The sequence below is a fragment of the Papilio machaon genome, chromosome 5 (assembly GCF_912999745.1).
Source record: "Papilio machaon chromosome 5, ilPapMach1.1, whole genome shotgun sequence".
Lineage (NCBI taxonomy): Eukaryota > Metazoa > Arthropoda > Insecta > Lepidoptera > Papilionidae > Papilio > Papilio machaon.
In genome coordinates, this window is record NC_059990.1 from 7,683,887 (window position 1) to 7,704,429 (window position 20,543).

At 31.1% G+C, this 20,543-nt stretch overlaps 1 protein-coding gene across 1 annotated transcript; it reads right to left on the bottom strand.

The window, feature by feature from the left end:
- Positions 1-2,956: 2,956 nt before the first annotated feature.
- Positions 2,957-6,824, bottom strand: LOC106710606 (ornithine decarboxylase 2-like). Its single transcript, XM_014502699.2, has 10 exons — positions 6,789-6,824; positions 6,304-6,505; positions 5,860-5,977; positions 5,105-5,236; positions 4,909-5,029; positions 4,566-4,739; positions 4,036-4,167; positions 3,746-3,847; positions 3,274-3,494; positions 2,957-3,103 (listed from the first exon to the last, which is right to left on the bottom strand). Exons 1-10 carry the CDS (start codon positions 6,789-6,791, stop codon positions 2,959-2,961), a joined length of 1,350 nt encoding a protein of 449 aa, XP_014358185.2. The 5' UTR covers positions 6,792-6,824; the 3' UTR covers positions 2,957-2,958.
- Between the last annotated feature and the right edge of the window lie 13,719 nt (positions 6,825-20,543).

A 20,543-nucleotide genomic window follows, 5' to 3' on the forward strand; every position in this document is an offset into this window, starting at 1 on the left:
ACAACTGAAGAATTGTGTTTTGAATATAACATATTTTAACTTAACTTATTATTTAATACATATTATTACTATTAATATATGTTGTAATTTTATTTAATTTATAAGTTGATTTTGTATGAATCATGTGTCTGCAATAAAGTTTTATTATTAATATATTAACAAAGTTTACGAGTAAATACTTGTTCGTATTTAAAAATACAACTAAAATAGACAGAGTATTATTTTATGTAAATAAGGTGGAAATTAATAACGTTATTATTATTCTACAAATGTAACAGTTGATTGAATAACATGAAGTAAAATGAAAGCGAATTTGAGTGAATCGGAACGTGTTAGATTTGTTTCACGCATATCGTATCGCTCAATTCCGAATGTGGCAAAAAAGCAATATCCTAGTTCTGTGCTAAATCCACGGCCAGTGAAGCGAGACTGGCCGTCGGGCAAATCCGAACAATTTAAGTCTTTCTCTTTGTTATAGCAAAAATGAAAAGTACAACATAAAAACACATATAGTTATATATATTTATATATAATATTGATTGTTACGTGAGTAAATACAAATAATTTTTGTATTACTTTTTTACATAATATCAATTTCCTTTCCAGTCGATTAAGTTCATAAAATGTTATTTTCCTTGCTTTGGATATAAACATTATGTACACAACGTTAATTGAAAAACGCTATTAATTAGCGATCCCTAAATTAGGGAGTGGCTACGAGTACAAACCTAAAAGTGTTCGTCATCGTTTTAACGCACGACGAGCTTCTAAAAAAATATCTAATACAAAGAAATAATTACAATATATTTGAAAGACTTGCTATTAATGAGTGTAAGATTTTTGAAACTACAACCAAAATATACAAAGTACTCTGTGCCCACAACTCATAGTTGAAGATCAGAACATAGAAAAAGCTATTGTATTAATGTAACAATCCATTGTAAGAGAAAAATTTTGTGTGGTATAAATCGCGTGACCGGAATTATTTGCAGGGAACACAATGATTTAAATGAGGCGGATGTAAAGTAATAAAAGCCAATAAAATATTAGATGAATCATTGAAAATAATAACTCCTTTGTTCGATATTTATTTGTTTAAATGAATAGGAACAATATTTTTCAACTCATCTAGTAATTTTGAGTTATAAGTCTTAGTTTTCGACTTAAAAGACTTGTCTTTTTAGTTCTGTTAAAATTGTCGAAAATTTAATTCATAGATCATTTTCTTTTGAATAAAATAACGTATTGATTGATAGATACAATGCACATATATTTTAGGATTCCGTTCTCGCTGTTTCAAGTAAAAGTTTCACACTGAAACTGTTTCAGATCTTCAAACTTTAAGATCCATTGAATGCTAGAACATCTTCGTATTCCTTTAGCTTCGTAGTACCGATTTTATTTTTCATATATCATGAACATTATTTTCAATTCAAAGTAACTCATCAACCTGCCCTTACCCCTATGGAGGGTCGGCACAGTATGTACTACTCCTCCATACATCTCTATCAGCCGTCATTTCTGAATTTAACCCCTTCTTACGCAGGATATGCGTCTTTTACACTAACCATCCATACTTTCTTTGGTCTTACTCTACCTTTATAGCCATCTACATTCAAAATAATTAACATGTGAAATTTTAGAAAAAATACTGTATAAAACATATATCACAAAATGGTTCATTGAATAAAAAACTCTATAAGGTTTTTTAAGCCTAAGATAGTGGTAAAAATTCAACATTATTTAAACCTTCCGTAACACATTCTTACAACTTTTCCATTCCAACCGCCTTCAGCCAGAACGTGTCGGCGATACAAAATTTGAAAGTTTGCGTGACGGAAATAATATTCAAATCGTTGTCTTCAACGTTTAAAGAATTTCTTTATAAATCCATCCCAAGAATAAAACTTATGTTAAAGTCGACGTTTTCTTATAATGTTATGTTAAATTGAGAACTAAGTTGTAAAATCAACAAACATGCTGATAAAAAATACATTATTGTCATGTACAGTAGCAAAATTACTTTTTTATGGTTAGTGGGTTATGGAGAAAAGTTAATCAAATTCTTTACTCTCTCATAGTAGGTACTTAGTTAAGAAAAAAAAACTAGATATAAAAAGAAAATTCTTTGTTCAACTAGACCACAAATTACGTGTACTGATACGTACATAAATCAGTCTATGTTTGCAAAAGCCGTGCGAAGGCAAAGGTAATTTTCTGCCTACTCGAGTCTCATTTGTTCAATGTACCGCACGATCCGGCCCAATAACCGTAGTCATCACTAATCTGACCCAACTCTATACATTTACTACTATCTCTCCTGTCTTATAATACGTGCTCTTTATATAAAACGATGAGAACGGTAATTAGTCATTTCAAATTTAAAAAACTATCATTATTATAAAAAGAATTATTCAGAAGCAGAAATCAACACTGTTTTAATTTTGTTTCCATTACTAGGTGTCGCCCGCGACTCTGTCCGCGCGACATTAAAAAAAACTTAATATGTAGCCTATGTGTTTTTCCGTTAAGATCCGTTGAACAGTTCCATCCATCCATCTACATTTATAATATTAGTAAGATTTTTAATACTATTACACTTCGTATAAGTAAACTAGTTGTTTTTGTTACACCTTACAAGGTAATAATGAAAGGAAATTTAAATTTTAATGAGGAAATGTTGCTCGATTAAAATGTTAACATCACGGACGGTATAAAAGGCAGTTAACTAGATTGTCACTCGCTGCAACAATAGCATGCTACATTGCTGTTAATAATGCTTCGATACTTTAAGCACACCTGTTTATTTAAACATTGAAATTATATAACAATATTGTAATTTACTGCACAAATAAACATTTAATAAATACAGAAAAAAACTGTTTCAAAATAATTTTTAAATAAAGTTTTCAAGAATGATATAATTAGAATGAAGACTTAAATGGTGCCGTTCTTTATTTAAGCTAATAAAAACGGACTCTTAACATCTGTCGTAATGTTTTCTGTAATAACTTTTGGTATTGTAGTTAGAAGTGGCTCGTTGATATCTGGGTTCACTACAAAATCAGACGCCTTGAAAACCTTGCTTTCTTTCAGTTTGTACCTGAAACAAAATAAGTAAAATTCAACAGGAATCTTGTTGGTAATGGTTGGTTATTTAAAGATTTATATAAATGGGTCCGTAGTAATAACCATTTTCATACTTTATTTATTGTTATTTATTAAAATCCGATGTAAGACATCAAAAGAAATGAATAAAAAAGAAAAACTTACCAAAGTTCAGTACTAATTACAATTCTTGTTCTTGGTGTTGGTAAACAAGAGAAGTTAGTAGCAAATCCAAATGAATACGCGCCTTGGATTGGTAGTACGAGCCAATCGCTCGGAGTACATTGTGGTAAAAGTATGGTGAAGTTCTCCATAATGCGATCCGTGGAGTCACAACTCGGCCCCCAGAGAATTGCCTTTTCTAAACTCTCTTCATCTGTAGATACCTATACAGTTCGAAATAAAGTTTTCATGTGTATGTTTTTTTTTTTAAATTGAACCTTTAGGATAGATATGTCAAACTTGAAATTCGATAGGTCCATCGTCATTTGACACAATGTAAGTAAACCGAAAAAAGTGCTATGCTCTAAGACATTTGAACAGGTTTTAATATTTGTAAATTAAATACCCTTTTATGGAGCCTTAAAATGGATTTTATTTAAATTGTTTTATGTATAATGTAATAAATCAAACTTACGCGATATCTTTTCACTTTATGCCATGATTCATTGTACCTCAGCGTCCCGTAGAGTCCGTCATTAAGATAAATCATATTCACAACCTCTTTATCCTTTATTACCTGAAGATAAAAATAATAAATATCTTAGTACTTTATCGTAAGTTTCTAAAACCAATCCCTGTATAAAATATGTAGTCATCCCTCTCATTATCCTTGACAAAATAGAGATAACAATGTGTTTTGAAAAACGAAATAAGAACCGCAACTGATGTATTGTAAGTACTCTATCTATATTTATATTTACATACCTGTCTCACGTTGTTAATACTGCAATAAAGACTGTACGAAGAATCACAAATGTATCTTCCCGGTTCTGCTATCACTTGTACTGATTTATCAGGAAAATATTCTTCAAGTGCTTTATTAATTATATTCGCCACCTACAGACAAGATAAATAAATATTGCGCATCATGTTACAGTTTTTATGACGTTACAATATTTTGATTTTTTTTATAAGAGAAGCGGGCAAACGAGCGGTGCGAACACCGAAGTGATCATCGACGCCCATGGACATCCGCAACACTAGGAGAATTGCAGATGCGTTGCCGGCCTTTAAGAAAGATATACGCTCGCTTTTTGAAGGACCCTAAGTCGTACTGGTTTGGAAATACCGGCGAGGACAGACCATTCCACAACGCGGCCGTGCGCGGCAAGAAATTTCGCGAGAACCGCACTGTTGTGGAATGCCAGCCGTCCAGATGGTATGGATGGTATCATACAAATACGCTTTATGGCAAGAAATTGAAGGTGAATAATACGATAGTTAAATAAACACACCTGGTCAATTCTGTCAGTTCTATCGCTAAGAAACCCACCCCCAATATCCACTATCTTCATCTGCCTGCCCGCTCTCGCTTCATGTTCAAACAAAGCTTTTGCATAGCGTAGACCATTCTCATGGCTGTCGATTGATGAACATCCACTACCTACATGGAAGGCTACTCCCACTACCTTATAAAACAAGACAGCAAAAATATAAATTAAAATTACTACACAAGATGGCACAGATGTATAATGCTTGTTAATTAAATATAGATGGAACATATAGCCGGAGCTCCAATACCTTGTACTCGTATACCTTTTATATAAAACTATGTTGTCTTGTCTTGTTGCTAAATACCTTGAGACTAAGAGCAGCCGCTTCGTCTAGAAGTTTGATAGCTTCAGTATCGTGACCGCAACCGAATTTGTCTCCCAAGTTGTATACACTTTTTCCCTCCACACGAATTCGTACTAACAATCTATAAAATAACAAAGTTTTTGGGGGCTCAGAATGTAAAAACAATATTTACTTGTAACTTGTTCATGAAACTCACCTGGCATCGGGCCAATATTGTTTTATCTTCTTTAGTTCATAGGAAGAGTCAAAAGTAGTATGAAGTACCCCAGAGTCACGCGCATACATCATTTGTTCAGCTGTTTTTGATGGCATTGCATATATTATGCTCCTGAATAAGATATAGTGGGTACTAAAAGTGTTATCTAACTACAGTTATGTCAGTAACAAATGTAATACATTTTTAACAAAGTTAATTTGTGTCTGTGGCAGAAGTCTTAAAACATTAATAACTAGCTTTTACCCGCGACTCCGTCCGCGCGGAATAAAAAATAGAAAACGGGGTAAAAATTATCCTATGTCCGTTTCCTGGTTCTAAGCTACCTGCCCACCAATTTTCAGTCAAATCGATTCAGCCGTTCTTGAGTTATAAATAGTGTAACTAACACGACTTTCTTTTATAAATATAGATATACGAGTATTATAGAAATAAGTGACCTTTACAGCTTTAATGAAGGTGTTTAGCTGCTACACTAAGTTCGTTGGTCACTAACCTTGGGATTCTGAGACCAAAACCTCCCTTTAAAACATATCGTTATCTGTGTGTTGTCAAAAATAATGACACTGAGGACAATATGTTTTATGAAGAGTTTTTGGTCTCAGAAATCATCGGTAAGGCAGATGTAGTTCGAAAAATCGATAACTAAGGCTGTGATTAAGTATTAATACAACGATTGTGAGTACAGAAATTGGTCTTGATTTATACATAGGTATAATAAAATTATATAAACATACTTAGGGTTGACGTTAAGCTGTCTCAATTTGTAAATCTCACCAGGCGACGCGCAGTCAAAGCCGAGTCCAGATGTAATAGCTAGTTTCAATATGTATTCAGAGTCATTCGCCTTCATTGCTGAAATATTCTACACGTATAAAGAAAATAACTTCAAGGAAGTTGTGAAACGATGAGTAAATATTGACATTTCTGTATATCGTAGTAATAATGTTAAGATTGCACAACTTAAGTACAACTAGATAAAAAAAAAATAAGTTAAAGTTGAATAACCAAAAATGAACGTAAACGAGAAATGACCGCAGCAGATGGTTCTTGGAAAAAATCTGAACTGTAAAAGTTGTTTTTTTACTTCCAATTTTAATGTCCTATAATTATCGGCATTTTTTAAATATTTTCAATGAATACAAATTTAAACCGAGATTATAAAAGTTACAATTATGTACCGTAAAATATTTGGACTCTCGGCATCTGTGATTTGAAATGTTGAATACGTCGGTGTGCTTCGTCCATGTCGAACACGTAGAATGGTTCTTTTTGACGGCCGCTGTCTATCAGAGTGTGCGCTACGTCTGATGCGGAGTGCGTTTCCAGTACAAAAGCACCCGAATGCATTGCAAATCCATTTTGCAACTTACCATTCATTGTCTGAAAGGAAACAAGGTTACTGTGAACTATAAAAAATTTTCAAATTATCATTTGTGTGGTTTTTTAAACATTAAGAATGAAATAGAAATAGTGAAAACTGCAAATTATGACAAAAATTTACAGACGACTAAGAGAGTGGTTAACAGGAACAGGGAAAGAGGATAAGGAGAACACAAATAAATTGTAAAATTTAAAGACAGATAAATTTTTAGCTAATTTTCGATATTTAAAAATAATCCGAAAAAAGAAAAATCATTGGAATAAAATAAATAATATTAATTACCATTCAATAGTTATGTAACACTTTATCAAACAGTCTGGCACACATATGAGATGCAGTCAACTGAATAAATGATAGTTGTTATTTAGAAAAGTAAATTTATTTACTTTGTTTACATTTCGCGATATTGCTATCATAGTAGTTCAAGGTCTTGGACTATAAACTACTTATGGATGGTTCTATATTCTAAAATATCTAATTGTCTGTTTGTTTTACGTTACAGATATTACAGTCTTTCAAAATTATACCAAAAAGTTGTTAAACAATGAATACGAATAGAAAAATATTCCGTAGACTTCTGCAATCAAGACATCTAAATATCAGAAATATTTAGATCCCACTCTTTCTTCTAAAAAAAGACATTATAGTAGATATGTTTTGAAACTGGAAACGAAAAAGGACAAAGGAAAAGAAAAGTGTTATTTTTAGAAAGATTTTTTATTACAAATGTTTTTTTTTTTTTACTAAAAATTACGGATATATCTATAGTTTGAAAACAAACTTAAATTATAATTTAAACATATAGATGTTGAGTTGGATGTTTACATTATAGTTATTAATGAATTTTATTAATACATTATCAACATTCAGATAACCAATGATCATGACATAAATATTATAACAAATTACATCATAGACAAAGAAAACATTTTTTACTTATAACTTACACAAACTTTTATACACTTCTCAATTTTTTTATTTACATTTTTTTATCTTATGTTTGTGTTACTAGTCAAAAATTATTTATTTTAAAGTTGTACCTAAATATATAGAATTATTTTATCATCATTATTCTATATTCTGATTTTCATTATCAATGTACATTATCCAAAAGTCACAGCAGGTTAGCATTTTTTAAATAAGGTATGAGTTTGGTTTATAAACGTCTTTTTTCATATTCAATGTTCAAGATTGGACAAGATCCAAGTTCAGAAGTAAAGCTGGAAAATTTAATTAATACATACTGAGATAAATTGTATGAAAATTACATAAGTAATTTATATGTTACTAGCTGTCGCCCGCGACTCCGTCCGCGCGCAGTTAAAAATAACTTAATAGGGGTATGAAAAATAGATGTTGGCCGATTCTCAGACCTACTGAATATGCTCACAAAATTTCATGAGAATCGGTCAAGCCGTTTCGGAGGAGTACGGGAACGAAAACTGTGACACGAGAATTTTATATATTAGATGAAGTAGGAAAATCATACAGTAAGTTATCTTTAATAGGTAAAGAGCATGTTGTTATATACTTAAGAATAGCGACTTGAACCGTAATTTAATGTCCATTGCAATTATGCGATAGCGTTAAATACACATTTTGGACCAAAATTTGTATTTATACAGATATTATATTCTAGAGTAAACTATGTTTTACGATACTTCATAATTCTGTCGCATTATAGTTTAATATTGTGCTTATCGCACATATGCACCAGATACTCCGGCATGTATTACAAAGCATAGATAATACAATAGAAGTGGTGAGTTAAAGTACTAACTGTTTTAAAAAGAGATATTAGGAACTAGGACTACAAATATCCGGAAAAAAACATTGCTATGATAATGAATTGGCTCAAAAAAACAAATGAAGAAGCTCAATATAATTAGACATTCTCGGAAGAGATTTTACTAGCAAGATTTTTACTTTCGAGAGTCACGCGATATTCACATATGGTACATATATGAACTTAGATTTTTTAATTGCAAAATTACAAGGAATCTCAGATTCCAAGGTACACGACATTCTTGATTCAACGTTAAAAGCTATTTAACAAAATATTCTGTTCAAAGAAATTTCTTGAACAAGGAATTTCAAACTGCGCGTAACTAAAGGATGTTCTTTTAATTACATTAAACTGGTGAAACTAATAGAAAGTAGCAGGAGAGAAATTGTTTTGATTAATTGAATTCTTGATCCTTTTGCAATTTCAACCTCTGTTATTTATATTCTACAAATATTAATAAAATCGGAGCGTCTGTATGTAATACTAAAAACAAAAAATATATTTCATACACATGATGTTTTTATGTAGGTGATAAAGAAAAACCAATTTTGAACATTTTTAGTCTGTCTGTCTGTCCGCGAGGCCGCCTTTGTCCGGGTAATTTTCGGAACATCTGGATCGTTTTTTACGGGACTTGAACGGGAAGGTGATGCACGCTGGCATATTATAGGTTCCTTTAATTCTGCGCTGACGAAATCGCGGGCGATCGCTAGTAATGAAATATGAGTCGTAGTTTCCTATATTATCGAAGTAGTAATTTGCACTTTTTGAATCTCTAATATCAATCTATAATCTTTGTTATTAGTCAAATTTACAACAGCTTTCTCTCAATTCTCGTTGTTACGGGATGTTGTATTTTATTTAATTCTATGCAACTATACACTAAAATGCCACTTTCTTATTCCTTAAATATTAATTAAGCGTAATGACTTTCATTGGTATGTTTGCATTATATTCTATTAAATCAAATGAAATCATATCCTTTATCATTTCAAAGGAGATAACTGAAATTTCAGCTTACCCTCAGGGAATACTGTCATTTAAATTCTAACAACGTTCGAGACTGTATCTCGTTTATCACGATGTTTACTTTAATCGTATTATTTAAATTTAATTGAAGATTACAATTAACTCTCTTATCTAAGTGTTTTCTTACAGCCAAATTCAATAACCAATCCGAATATATCGATCGATCGATCACCTTCTAAATGAGAGATCATAATTTTTCTACTGTGATAGTGAAATCACGCAGAAAATAATATTAAAAAGGAATTAGAAAACCTTAAATAAATCAAAATGCTTTAAGGTACATAGTGTGTTGCCTTGCCAAGGGACATGTGTGCATAGTACATAAAAAAGGAGAGATACTATACGTTAATATATTTAATACTTAAGGAATAACATAATAATATGAATTAATTAACAATAATGACAAGGGTCCAGTTGTAACGGATTACGGTGACAATGCCCGTTACGGGTTAGGCCTGTCAGGAACATAACAATTGAGCAGGTATTGTCCGCGATATATACGAGAACGGCTATTGACGCGTTAATTCTGAATAGAACACAAGTGCTAATTGTGTTCACGTTGTTATTAATCCTTGGTGTACCTAGTTAGTTTATAATATCAAATAAACAAATCAAGTAAAGAGCTCATATCCGGATGAAATTTAAAATAGTGAAAACAGAGAGTTCAAGTATTAATCCAATGTGATCTAGGATAGCAGACAATTGTAGAAATACATTTATAATTCAGCTTTCTAATCTTCATGGTGAGACCACAGATATTTGTATGCTTATGGCCACCAGTGGACAGATAAAAGCTGATGATAATGACTATTAATTAAAATTACAGTCTACTGATTACTAACTAAAATTACAGTCCAAATAAAATTAATTATAATATGAATTAATCAGTAAAATTAAATTAATAAATAAATTATTGTTGAAATAAATTCCATTGCCTAAAGTAAATGAAAAGAAAAAAAAACAACATTTATCATAACAAACCATCTTAAAAAGTTCCAAGAAATTATAATAAGTAGGAAACTTATTCGATTTATTGGGCCATACTTGGCTCACCAAAATAGTAGTTCTCTTCGTTATGGCTTCACTTAGTCTTATTTATGGAGATGAAATAAAATTACTTGTCTGCAAATTCTAACAACAAATATTACAACTTAAGCTGGCTGATATACCAACTAAATTATAATAATAAAATATTTCTTTTTTTTTTAATTTTTCCTCCCAAGTAGGGTTGACGACAGGCAGGCGGAAGGCCGTAAAAACTTAAGCCAAAACTTTAAGGTTCATAAAACCTTGTGTACCGACCCCACGTAAGTGGGATAAGGCCAGGGAGATGATGATGATGATGAAAATATTTCTTTTGTCTTAATTCAAACTAGAATTTTCTATAAGTATAAATAAAAATCTAGGTTTAATTCTTTGTCATGGATTCACGTCCAAATCACTGGACAGATTGTGATGAAACTTTGATAGGATGAAGATAGATGGTTTCTTGCTTTTTTGGAACTTGTGTTACATACTTACATAGCAACGCTTGCTAGTTCAGACTACCATTATCCTCTGAATAGATGGAAACGAGATAATCTTCGTGGTATGTCTGTGATAAATTTCATTTCCCTCGACATTTCTGATTTCTACTCTGATTTGGTATTCAAAGGCATAATCAGCGTTAGTGTGCGGCGTGAATACGTTTGATAAAATGAAACCTAATGGCAATTCTTATCTCAATTATGCGTTTTGGTGAAGAGCGGTTCGGCCTGGTTTATTTTATGGATAATTTATAATCCTATGTTTATTCTAACATTCATGTTTTAAGCTATATAATCAAGGGAATATAATTTGTCTAATTTTATTATTGGTCAAGGGGAAGATAAACAATAGCTTAAACTATACGAGCGATCTCACATAGTTGCTGTTAAAAAAAAATTGAAACTTACCTTGTTATATTTCATAGCGTAGTACCAAAGTGTCTGGACAAACCCACAATGGGTTTATAGACACTTTTATTGTAACTCTGTATTTTGTACCTTGTTTAATATAAATAAATAAATTAATTAAATTAATTAAAAAAAAACGTCCTGTCCTATAAAAAAACACCAATTAACAAACATTATACATGGCACGAGGATATTTAAAACTTTTCCACGATTACAGAGTTTACTGGTAGATATTTCTAGATCACATATTTAAGTTACAACGTAAAATTGTATTGTACACTATACATTGACAGTTTAATTCTTGACTTTGCAACATTTTAGACCAAAAAGCGTCAATGTACGTATAACGCTTGTGAGGCTACATATTTGTGTTTTGTTGGTTATTTGTCAGAAATAAGGTTGTAGAGGAACGTAGTTTCGTAGAGCTACGATATTCAGCAGTACATCAGCGTCGCTGTAAGGGAAGTTACGTGTTGCTTTTAACTATTTGTAAAGGAAATTCAGGCGTAAGTTTCCGCGGCGATTTGAAATACGTTAAACGGAGTTAAATATAAGTGATTGTTATATAATAAAATCATTGTGAATTTTACATTAACTTAGTAGTATTTTTAAGTGATCATTTTATATCAAAATATTGGACTTAACGTGATTTGAAAATTATTGGAGCCGACTGAAAAGGTGAGTAATTAGTATTACCGTATTAATTATGGTTTTATATCACATACATAAATGTATTGTACATTTTATGTACAATATACTTATTGTATAATATGTGTGTAAATACTTCGAAGTAATTTATAGATACAAAAAATTCTCCGTATAATGTAACGATAATAAATCAGATTTTTGTTATTTAGAGCTTTAATATTATATGTGGCTATTACTAAATTGTTCGCTATCGTTCTTAAACATAAATAATATTAACAGCAGCAAGTTGGCTTGTGAAGTAGATTTCTTCCAAACAATTCATAACATACTTTCGAATTTAAATATTTTAAGATATATTGTTAAATAATTTTTTACATTACGTCCTGAAGTAATTACTTTAATCGTGGGTTTCTCAAAACAAAATCCCCACTAAAAATATATTGTTATATATGTTTTGTCAAAGATAATGAGATGACGATATGTTTTATACAGAAGTTTCGGTCTCAGAAACCAACGGTTAGTGATATGTTATATAAAAATATCTTTTAATGTTTTTAAGAGAATTTTTATTTTTTATTTCAAGACCTACATTTAAGTCTTTTTTGCCATGATTGTGATATGTTTTTATTTAGTTGTTTTTTTAACGTTAAGAATAACAATAACTCTGTCAAGAAAGTAAGAAACGGTTATGATGTGCGGAATTAAAGAGCCTCCAACACCTTTCGGTTCTTAAGCTATGTACATAAATCAATTAAAATGCAATGCAAAATTATATAAAGTTTTCCTAAATATTTGTCTAACATTTCCAATTGTAACAACATTTTTCAATTATAAAATGTATCTAACAAATAAAAGTAAACTTGTATTTAACGAGCATCACGAGATTAGTCAGAGAGGAGGCGATTAATTGGGTGAAAGATTTTGTTTTCTAAATGCTGAATTTAGTATGCACTGCATCGACTTTAGTTAGATAAGTAATTAAACAACACTTTTGTGTCGTTTTAACTTAAATTTTAATGTTTGTTTCTAATAACGAAACATCTATACTAAACATGGTCCTCCTATATCTTTACCTTAGAATAAAATAGAGAAAGCAATATATTTCTGGATATCTTAATTCATATGACTTTATTTTTCGTTTATTTTTAGTTTAAATAGTAAGGCTTAGAAAAACTTTACCTTATGATTTTTATGACATACTAGCTGTCGCCCGCGACTCCGTTCGCGCGTAATTAAAAAAAAGTGATAAGTGTGTTCTTCCAGGCCATGTTGTACACCTGCGCAAAATTACATGAAGATTCGTTTAGTCGTTATGCAGATAACTTGAAACAAACATCCGTCCATCTTAGCATTAGCATTTATATTATTAGTAAGATTTTACAATGCGTTAGGTTTTTTTACAATTTCTCTAGCGGAAATGCTAAGGAAATTTTATAATATTAAATAAAGAAATGCGATAAAGACGTAATCCAAAATAAAGGCATTAGTTGAATAAATCTTTCCGTTGGGTTGTAATAAATTGTTTTAACGAGCGCCGGGAGTCGTATTGGAGAGGAAATGGCCGGTAAACAGACTCAAAGATTCCTATCACACCTGAATGCCAACTATAATGTAATTGTCTTGTCCAATGAACTACTTACAATTAAAACAACTAGTAAGGATCTTCACAAAGTTGGCCACCTTTAACGATGAAGAGGCACCGTAAGAAGAAGAAAGGAACAAGCACTGCCTTTCGAATAGGAAAAGAATTACAATCAGAGCATTAAGAGCCGAGTTATGTGGTTACACAGAAAAAAATAACGAACCTCCTTCTGTTTCAAGCCGGCTAAAAAGTTACAGATCTAAATAAACAACTCTGTCGTAAGTTTGAGATGGGTATGAACAAGTAATCATTATTGTATGTTCTTATTCAGGCTGAATCACCTACTAGTTAACACCTTTATGTAGTGAAAAGAAACTACGTAATTAACGCGACAGGTGTTTGTTTTAGTTGATACGAGTATATTGTGATTTCTTTTATCTTCTACTGTATAAAAACTCTTACTACATTTGATAAAATAGCGTACTATACTCAACGTGTCTGTTATAAATTGAGGGTCATTAGCTGTAGCTGCCTGCGCCATGCTTGCGGAACCACTATGATATATGAGGAAAGTGATAGCAACAAACTATTATGTCTTGTAGCATATACAATATGAGTACCACACAATTTAGTGTGGGCCATTTAATCAAATCGTATGTGTGTTCTTTGTAATAAATTACGACGTAAATGTTCGATTTGATTTAAAAAAGAATAGAGAGTACCACTAAATTTCATACTTTTATTTGAGCTGCCTTAACAATTTCATATTAAGTTTAGAACAATTCAGAGTAATCACTGGTTACTTCGCTTTTTACTCTCAGAAAAAACCCTAGAGAGTACCAATTGTCTCGGTTCAGTTGCTAATAAAATCCTCAATAAATTCTTGACGCGTACAAACAAAGAATCGCTATTTGAGTGTAGGGAAATTCTACAAAACGCACAAGTCCCAAAGATCCGAATAATCCTATGTAACGAGCGTCCCCATGCGCTGGAGAGCGAGTTGTGACGTAAACTGAATTTAGAATCGAGTCATGTGCCGTTGGTACGTCCTAAGTGCTCTTTCGTCGCATCTGGCCTTTGTAAACGGTAAAAGCCGAGACACATCTCAATCCGGATTTTGTCTGACACAACTGAATATAAATTAATGATTTGTCTTATCTCATTATGTAAATATCATATCAATAGACAGATTGAGGATAGAAAAAAATATAACGACTTTATACTCGTAGCAGTACATTAAATCAATAAGTCCTTAAATTATTTTAGCTGTCTATAATCTTTAATTCGTTTAGATAATGATTTGCGAAATAATGAAAGGAAAAATTTGTCATTGAGTGTTAAGCATTTGCTTGCGAATCACGCCTGAATTTCATTACCTGCTGTACTTCGGTATTTTCATCATTGTCGGCGAATCACTTAAGAATTTTCGGCCGTCCGAGGTATTTTTCTATTAACCTACAATATCTGCTAACACGAAATTGGTAGCTTAGCAACAAACGCGTTTTATAATTAACCTTAACATAAATTTTAGATCTAACTTTTTTTTATACGTACCTTTCTCCGTTAAAAGTCTTAATTTAATTACAGTATCAAAAGCTGAAAAAAACACATGATTCTAATAAACATTTCTTTTTGATAATAAATGCATCATAATAATTGAGATCGCCCTTTTTAATGTTTATTATGAACTGTAAGTACGTGTACATTTACGTTTCTAATTTTTTAAAGCTTTGAAACGACTTGAAAAGTTTTAATTTTGGAATAAATAAATTTCTTAAGCAAGGGTGCAAGTACACAATATAGAGGCTGTCAGCAGGGGCAAGCAATTTAACAGAGTGCGCAGTAATTACCAACTATATGGCTCTCTTAGCTCACTTTAATCTGTATATGCAAAGCGACTCAACACGTTACTTAATAACCACTTTAAGTTATTAAGTTTGCCAGACATTTGTATTACGTTCTTCAACATTTTCACATTTAAAATATTAAAAAGAGGCGACGTAGACGTATGCATATTTATTTATTATTTATTTGTATTAACACATTACACAAATGGAAAAAGCATTTCGATATCGGTTTTGTGTAACCATATTGATTTAAAACTAAAACGTTTTTTTAGATGATACTTTTATGGTCGCTTAATATCATGATTAATTAGAGTCTGAGTAAAAAAATCAACAAGTTCATTTTCTACATCAATTTTTGATAATACTAATTATGCCGAACGAAGCAACAAATATGTTAATTTCACCTGACTTTTTATAAGAAACATGAAGAAAGTAAATTGTTTCATGAATAATTCAAACGTCAATTTGCAATTTTTTGTGGAAGAAAAAGAGTTCAGGAAATGTTGAAATAAAACTCTAGCACGCGTTAAACTGCGAAATTTCGCTTATTCCATGTCATGTCAAAGCTCATATTTTAAAATTTTTTCTTAGGTTAAGTGGAAGCTATGACCAATTTAGTTTAACTCAATTTGTGCAAATTTGAAGTAAGAGTGTTTCTCCAGTGCCAACGAAATGTTATAGTTAAAATTACCATTTATACTCGACCTTTTCGAAAACATTTTAAGGGTGAAAATGTGATTCGTAATGGAATTTTTGTTGGTTTAATGAAATATGAAAACATTTTTGGAGTAAAAAAGCAATGAAATTCACTGAAAGTGAATGAATGAGATGTAGTAAAATTAAAAATTCATGTTACTTTTAATAAAATAGTTTTAAGGCTCTTATTTAAGTTACATGTAATCCTGAAAATCACAAAGCTTTGAAGTTGTAGTGAACTTTAATAAAACATTTCGCTCCAAATGTGTCGGTGAGCGGTTTACATATAAAGCGTAAGAATCCTTTCTAAGAAGCTTGTAACTACGACCGGTAGGAATGTCACAGGGTCGGGCAGGAACATAAAATGAATATAGGATCGAGCCGTGAGCCGTTCCGTCCTCAATGCCCTTATGCTTTTATCGTCATCGTAATTTAGGTAGAAAACGTAGTAGTACATTGTGTATAGAATTTTCTATCAAGGTAATTCTAATCCAGTGGAACATACATGGTGTTAGTTGTAAATTGCCCTGGTGAGTTTTTATGAATATTCTGGGATACTCTGCAATCGACGATGGCTACTGATTTATATGTATCAAGTATTACTTACACACAGGATGTTCCTTAAATAAGGTGAATCTATATATTGATACTTCCTTCTCCCAAAAAAAAGTATGTTAGAATTTATTTCCAAGTATTATATTGTACTTTATTATCTTCGGTTTGCTTTTAAGATGCTTAAGTTAATTTATTCGATTTGCAAAATAGCTAACAACGAACTTTTCTACTGATTCTATTCAAGCATTAAAGATTTCATTAATTTATAACGTGAACTTTGACTAATCCGATTTAGTAGGACTTTGTAGATATATAACCTTAAAAAATCCTAGTTATAATTATCGGAAAAATATCTCTGAAAGAATAATTATTATTAGTAAATATTTATTCAGGATTTGACTACAAATAATTTACGACATTTATAAACTGTATGTGGATCTCAAACTAAAACTTTTATTTTAACGTAACAGGGTACAATTTTAGTGTTTATTCGAAAAATTATACCAATATTAAATGAAAGTATTTTCCAAACATAATTTAATCGACATAAATACCTAAATATTAATATGTATTCCGGATATTAATTAAATATAATTATCAGACTATGGTTTTATAAAAATATTAGGTGTCTTATAAACGACTATTTCTGTTTAATCTAAAAGTAGTTAAAAAATAACCTATAAAGTGATATAATCTGGAATGTAATATTTGCAGTTACACGTAGTACATATTATCAGTATTATTGAGTTAGGCTGCATTTGAAATCACCGACAAGCTAACATAACGGTAACAAGGTTAAACTAATTTCCACCGTAGTTATAGAACGTAATTTGATTACAAGTTTGATAACTTTTTGTTGTTTTATTTGTAATCCGTTTAATAAACTTCTTTTTATTACTCTATTTCTTATTTGTAGTTTTACCCGAACACAATATTAATTAGAAATTCATATCTATCTTACAAATATTATAAATGTGAATGTTTGGATGGACGGATGGATGTTTGTTTGTCTCCAGAACGACTCAACAGATCTCGATGAAATTTTGCATAGATGTAGATCATAATCTGGAAGAACACATAGGCTAGTTATTACCTTTTTTTTTTATTCCGCGCGAACTGAGTCGTGGGCGACAGCTAGTATTTACATAGTTATAATTCAAAAGAATATAAAATATAATAGCGTACTTAGCAATAACAATATTATTTAAATCTTTTTAAAGTCTGTTCAGAAATCATATTTAATCATGGAATTCTATTTTAAAGTGATGACAACGTTAACGTGAGATACTTCTGGTGCGCTCCAAAAGCACCGTTTTTGCTATTGATACCTGAAATAACATTCCGCTGATAAAGTCGTGGGCTCTATTTAAATAATCTATTTGTTATCATCCTCCGAGGTAAAATCGAATCCTTCTAATTGCTGTTTATTTTCAAACTAAGGTCTACTCCCACACTATATAGTTTTTATAGAGTCAGATATTACAAATTAATTTTAGAAATAATAGGTTTGTGCTCCAAATTAATAGTTTGCCTGTGTTCGTACGTCGGTCGCAGGCGAACCTTGAGCGCTGTCACGTTCAAGTTGCTTTATTAGTTTCCTGTCGAGAGCTAGCAGCTACCAAATGCGCAGTGTCCTACGACATATTGATAGCTTTTGCAGTTTAAGGTTTCATAAAGTAACAAATGAACAAACAACTCAATGTTAAGTACTTATCACATACTAATTGTTTTATAAAGTTTACGTATTCAACCTTTTTGGTAGGTGTTAAGATTGTTTAATATCAAAGAGATTGAACTGGCCATTCAGATAGACGAAAATGAGAATTAAAAATAAACGTTCATGAATATTCTATGAAAATGCGTAAAATATTCAGTTTATAAAAATATTGTACATTAAAGTACGTTAGATGTTCTTTTCATGTTGAACAAATGAACAAATGAAGTAAAATTATTTGGATTACTTCTTTCAAAATTCACAAAAGAAAGAGTAAGTTTCATGTTTCGACAAAATGAGCTACCCTTTTATTCATACATCGCGACTTTGTATCGTCATGATTACGTAATGACAAGTAACGTATTGTACCGGCGGCGGAATGCTTGCTCAATAATAAAGTTATTTGTCTTTTTGAAAGATTTGGAAGTAAAGAAAATAAACGTAACTTTTTAAAATGGAAGAAAAAAGTTGCGAATAAAAGTTAACTTCGTTAAATACGAGTATGGTAATAAATCTTTTACGTTCCATTCTCCTAATATTGACTTGGCCAAGGAAGAGTTAACATTTTTTTTGGAAGCAATATCATTCTAACATTGTCATAATGATAATGGAAAATGTCTATCGGTAGCGGTTGCTTAACAGGGACTTGCTTTTGTCGCCTGATATAAAAAAGTATATCCAAAACAATCAAACACGATAAAGGGTACTTTTGTTTAAGCTTCGATCTTTCCTGTTGAATAATTTTGTTACTTTTAATCCAAGCAGCCTGTTATAATGCACACTTGGGCCCACATGTTTTCGCATTAGAAAGGCTTTACCGCCGTTCTAAACCGGTGGGATTTAAGCTCTCCGGAACTTAAAAAAGGTTGATCTTTGAATTTTGTAAAATGTTGGTTTTTAATTTACCAAAGTAAACAAAGACCGTATTAAAAGTAAATATGAAATAGATATTTTATAATATCAAAGAACTTTTCAACTTATGTCTTTGTATCTCTCATTTGTTCCAGTTCGTAAATTTAATAGCGTAATTGGGGTTATATGAACCAGTCTCGCCATATGGAAAACTCTGCTAATGAAAATATTCAATAATTTGGAAAGCTTATCTGGCTACAAGCCAGTTTTTTTTTTACATATTTTTAGGTTATGTTTAAAGTTGTATGTTTTAGTAAAAAAAAATCTCATTTGTTAACTTTATTACAAAAAAAAATTCGATCAGTAAACTGACATTGACTACAGACGATTCGTGTATTAGTTACTAATCCCTATGAGAATAGATTGACGAGTACGTATTGAATCCAATCACGCTTTACGTGACAGAATTATAGCGACTTATTGCCCATTATTCTGCACAATATTGTGACAAGTGGGCTTCAGGGGCAAATATATTGTTTGAAAACTAATTTGGAATGATTCAGCGAACAAAATTCTTTATTAATATTAAGGATACGTCTAATTTTGTAGTGTTATAACTGTATTCCTTTTACGATATCTTTGGTGCATGTCTTGCCCGTTTCCATATTATCGATCCATATCGAGGAATCTGAAATTCGATAAAAAAAATAGACGTGGAGGATTTAAACTTATTGTGTACCTTTGTTTTAGTATTTTTATCTTTTTTTAATTGGCGGTTTTTCATACCCCTATATTCTTTTTTCTGTAGCTATAGATTTTTTCTACTAAAACATTTTAAAGCTACAGATGGTTTCTAATCAAGAGCAATGTAGAAGAATTATTGCAATGCATAAATTCTTTCCAAGACCTAATAATCTGATGTAACGAGCGAAGGGGATATTGTCAGGTCGGGCGAGACATAAACTCAATAGACGAGAACCTTGTGTCGTTTGTCCTCACTACCCTTACGTGTCTCATGAATATTATCAAGGTCAAAAGCTTAAGTAAGGTAATAATAATAATTGCAACACACACAAGTCAATAAAATTTTATAACTAAAAACATGTACAAGTTTTTTTATTGTGTTTTGTTTATACAAGAAGAAGCAGTTTAGAATCAAAGTACATAAATACAATATGCATAAAGAGCAAAATTGTTTCTTTGTAACATGAAAGTAAAGTTTTATACTATTTTACCAGTTTCGATATTACTTTAATCATTGGTTATATTTTTGAATTTTCCGATTTCGGCCAATTCGTATCTTATAAGCTAATGTTTTATCAAATAAAGTTGTCATTATTTATTAATAATAATAAGTAAATATGGGTGCTTTTATTCTGTGGAAAAAATACGCA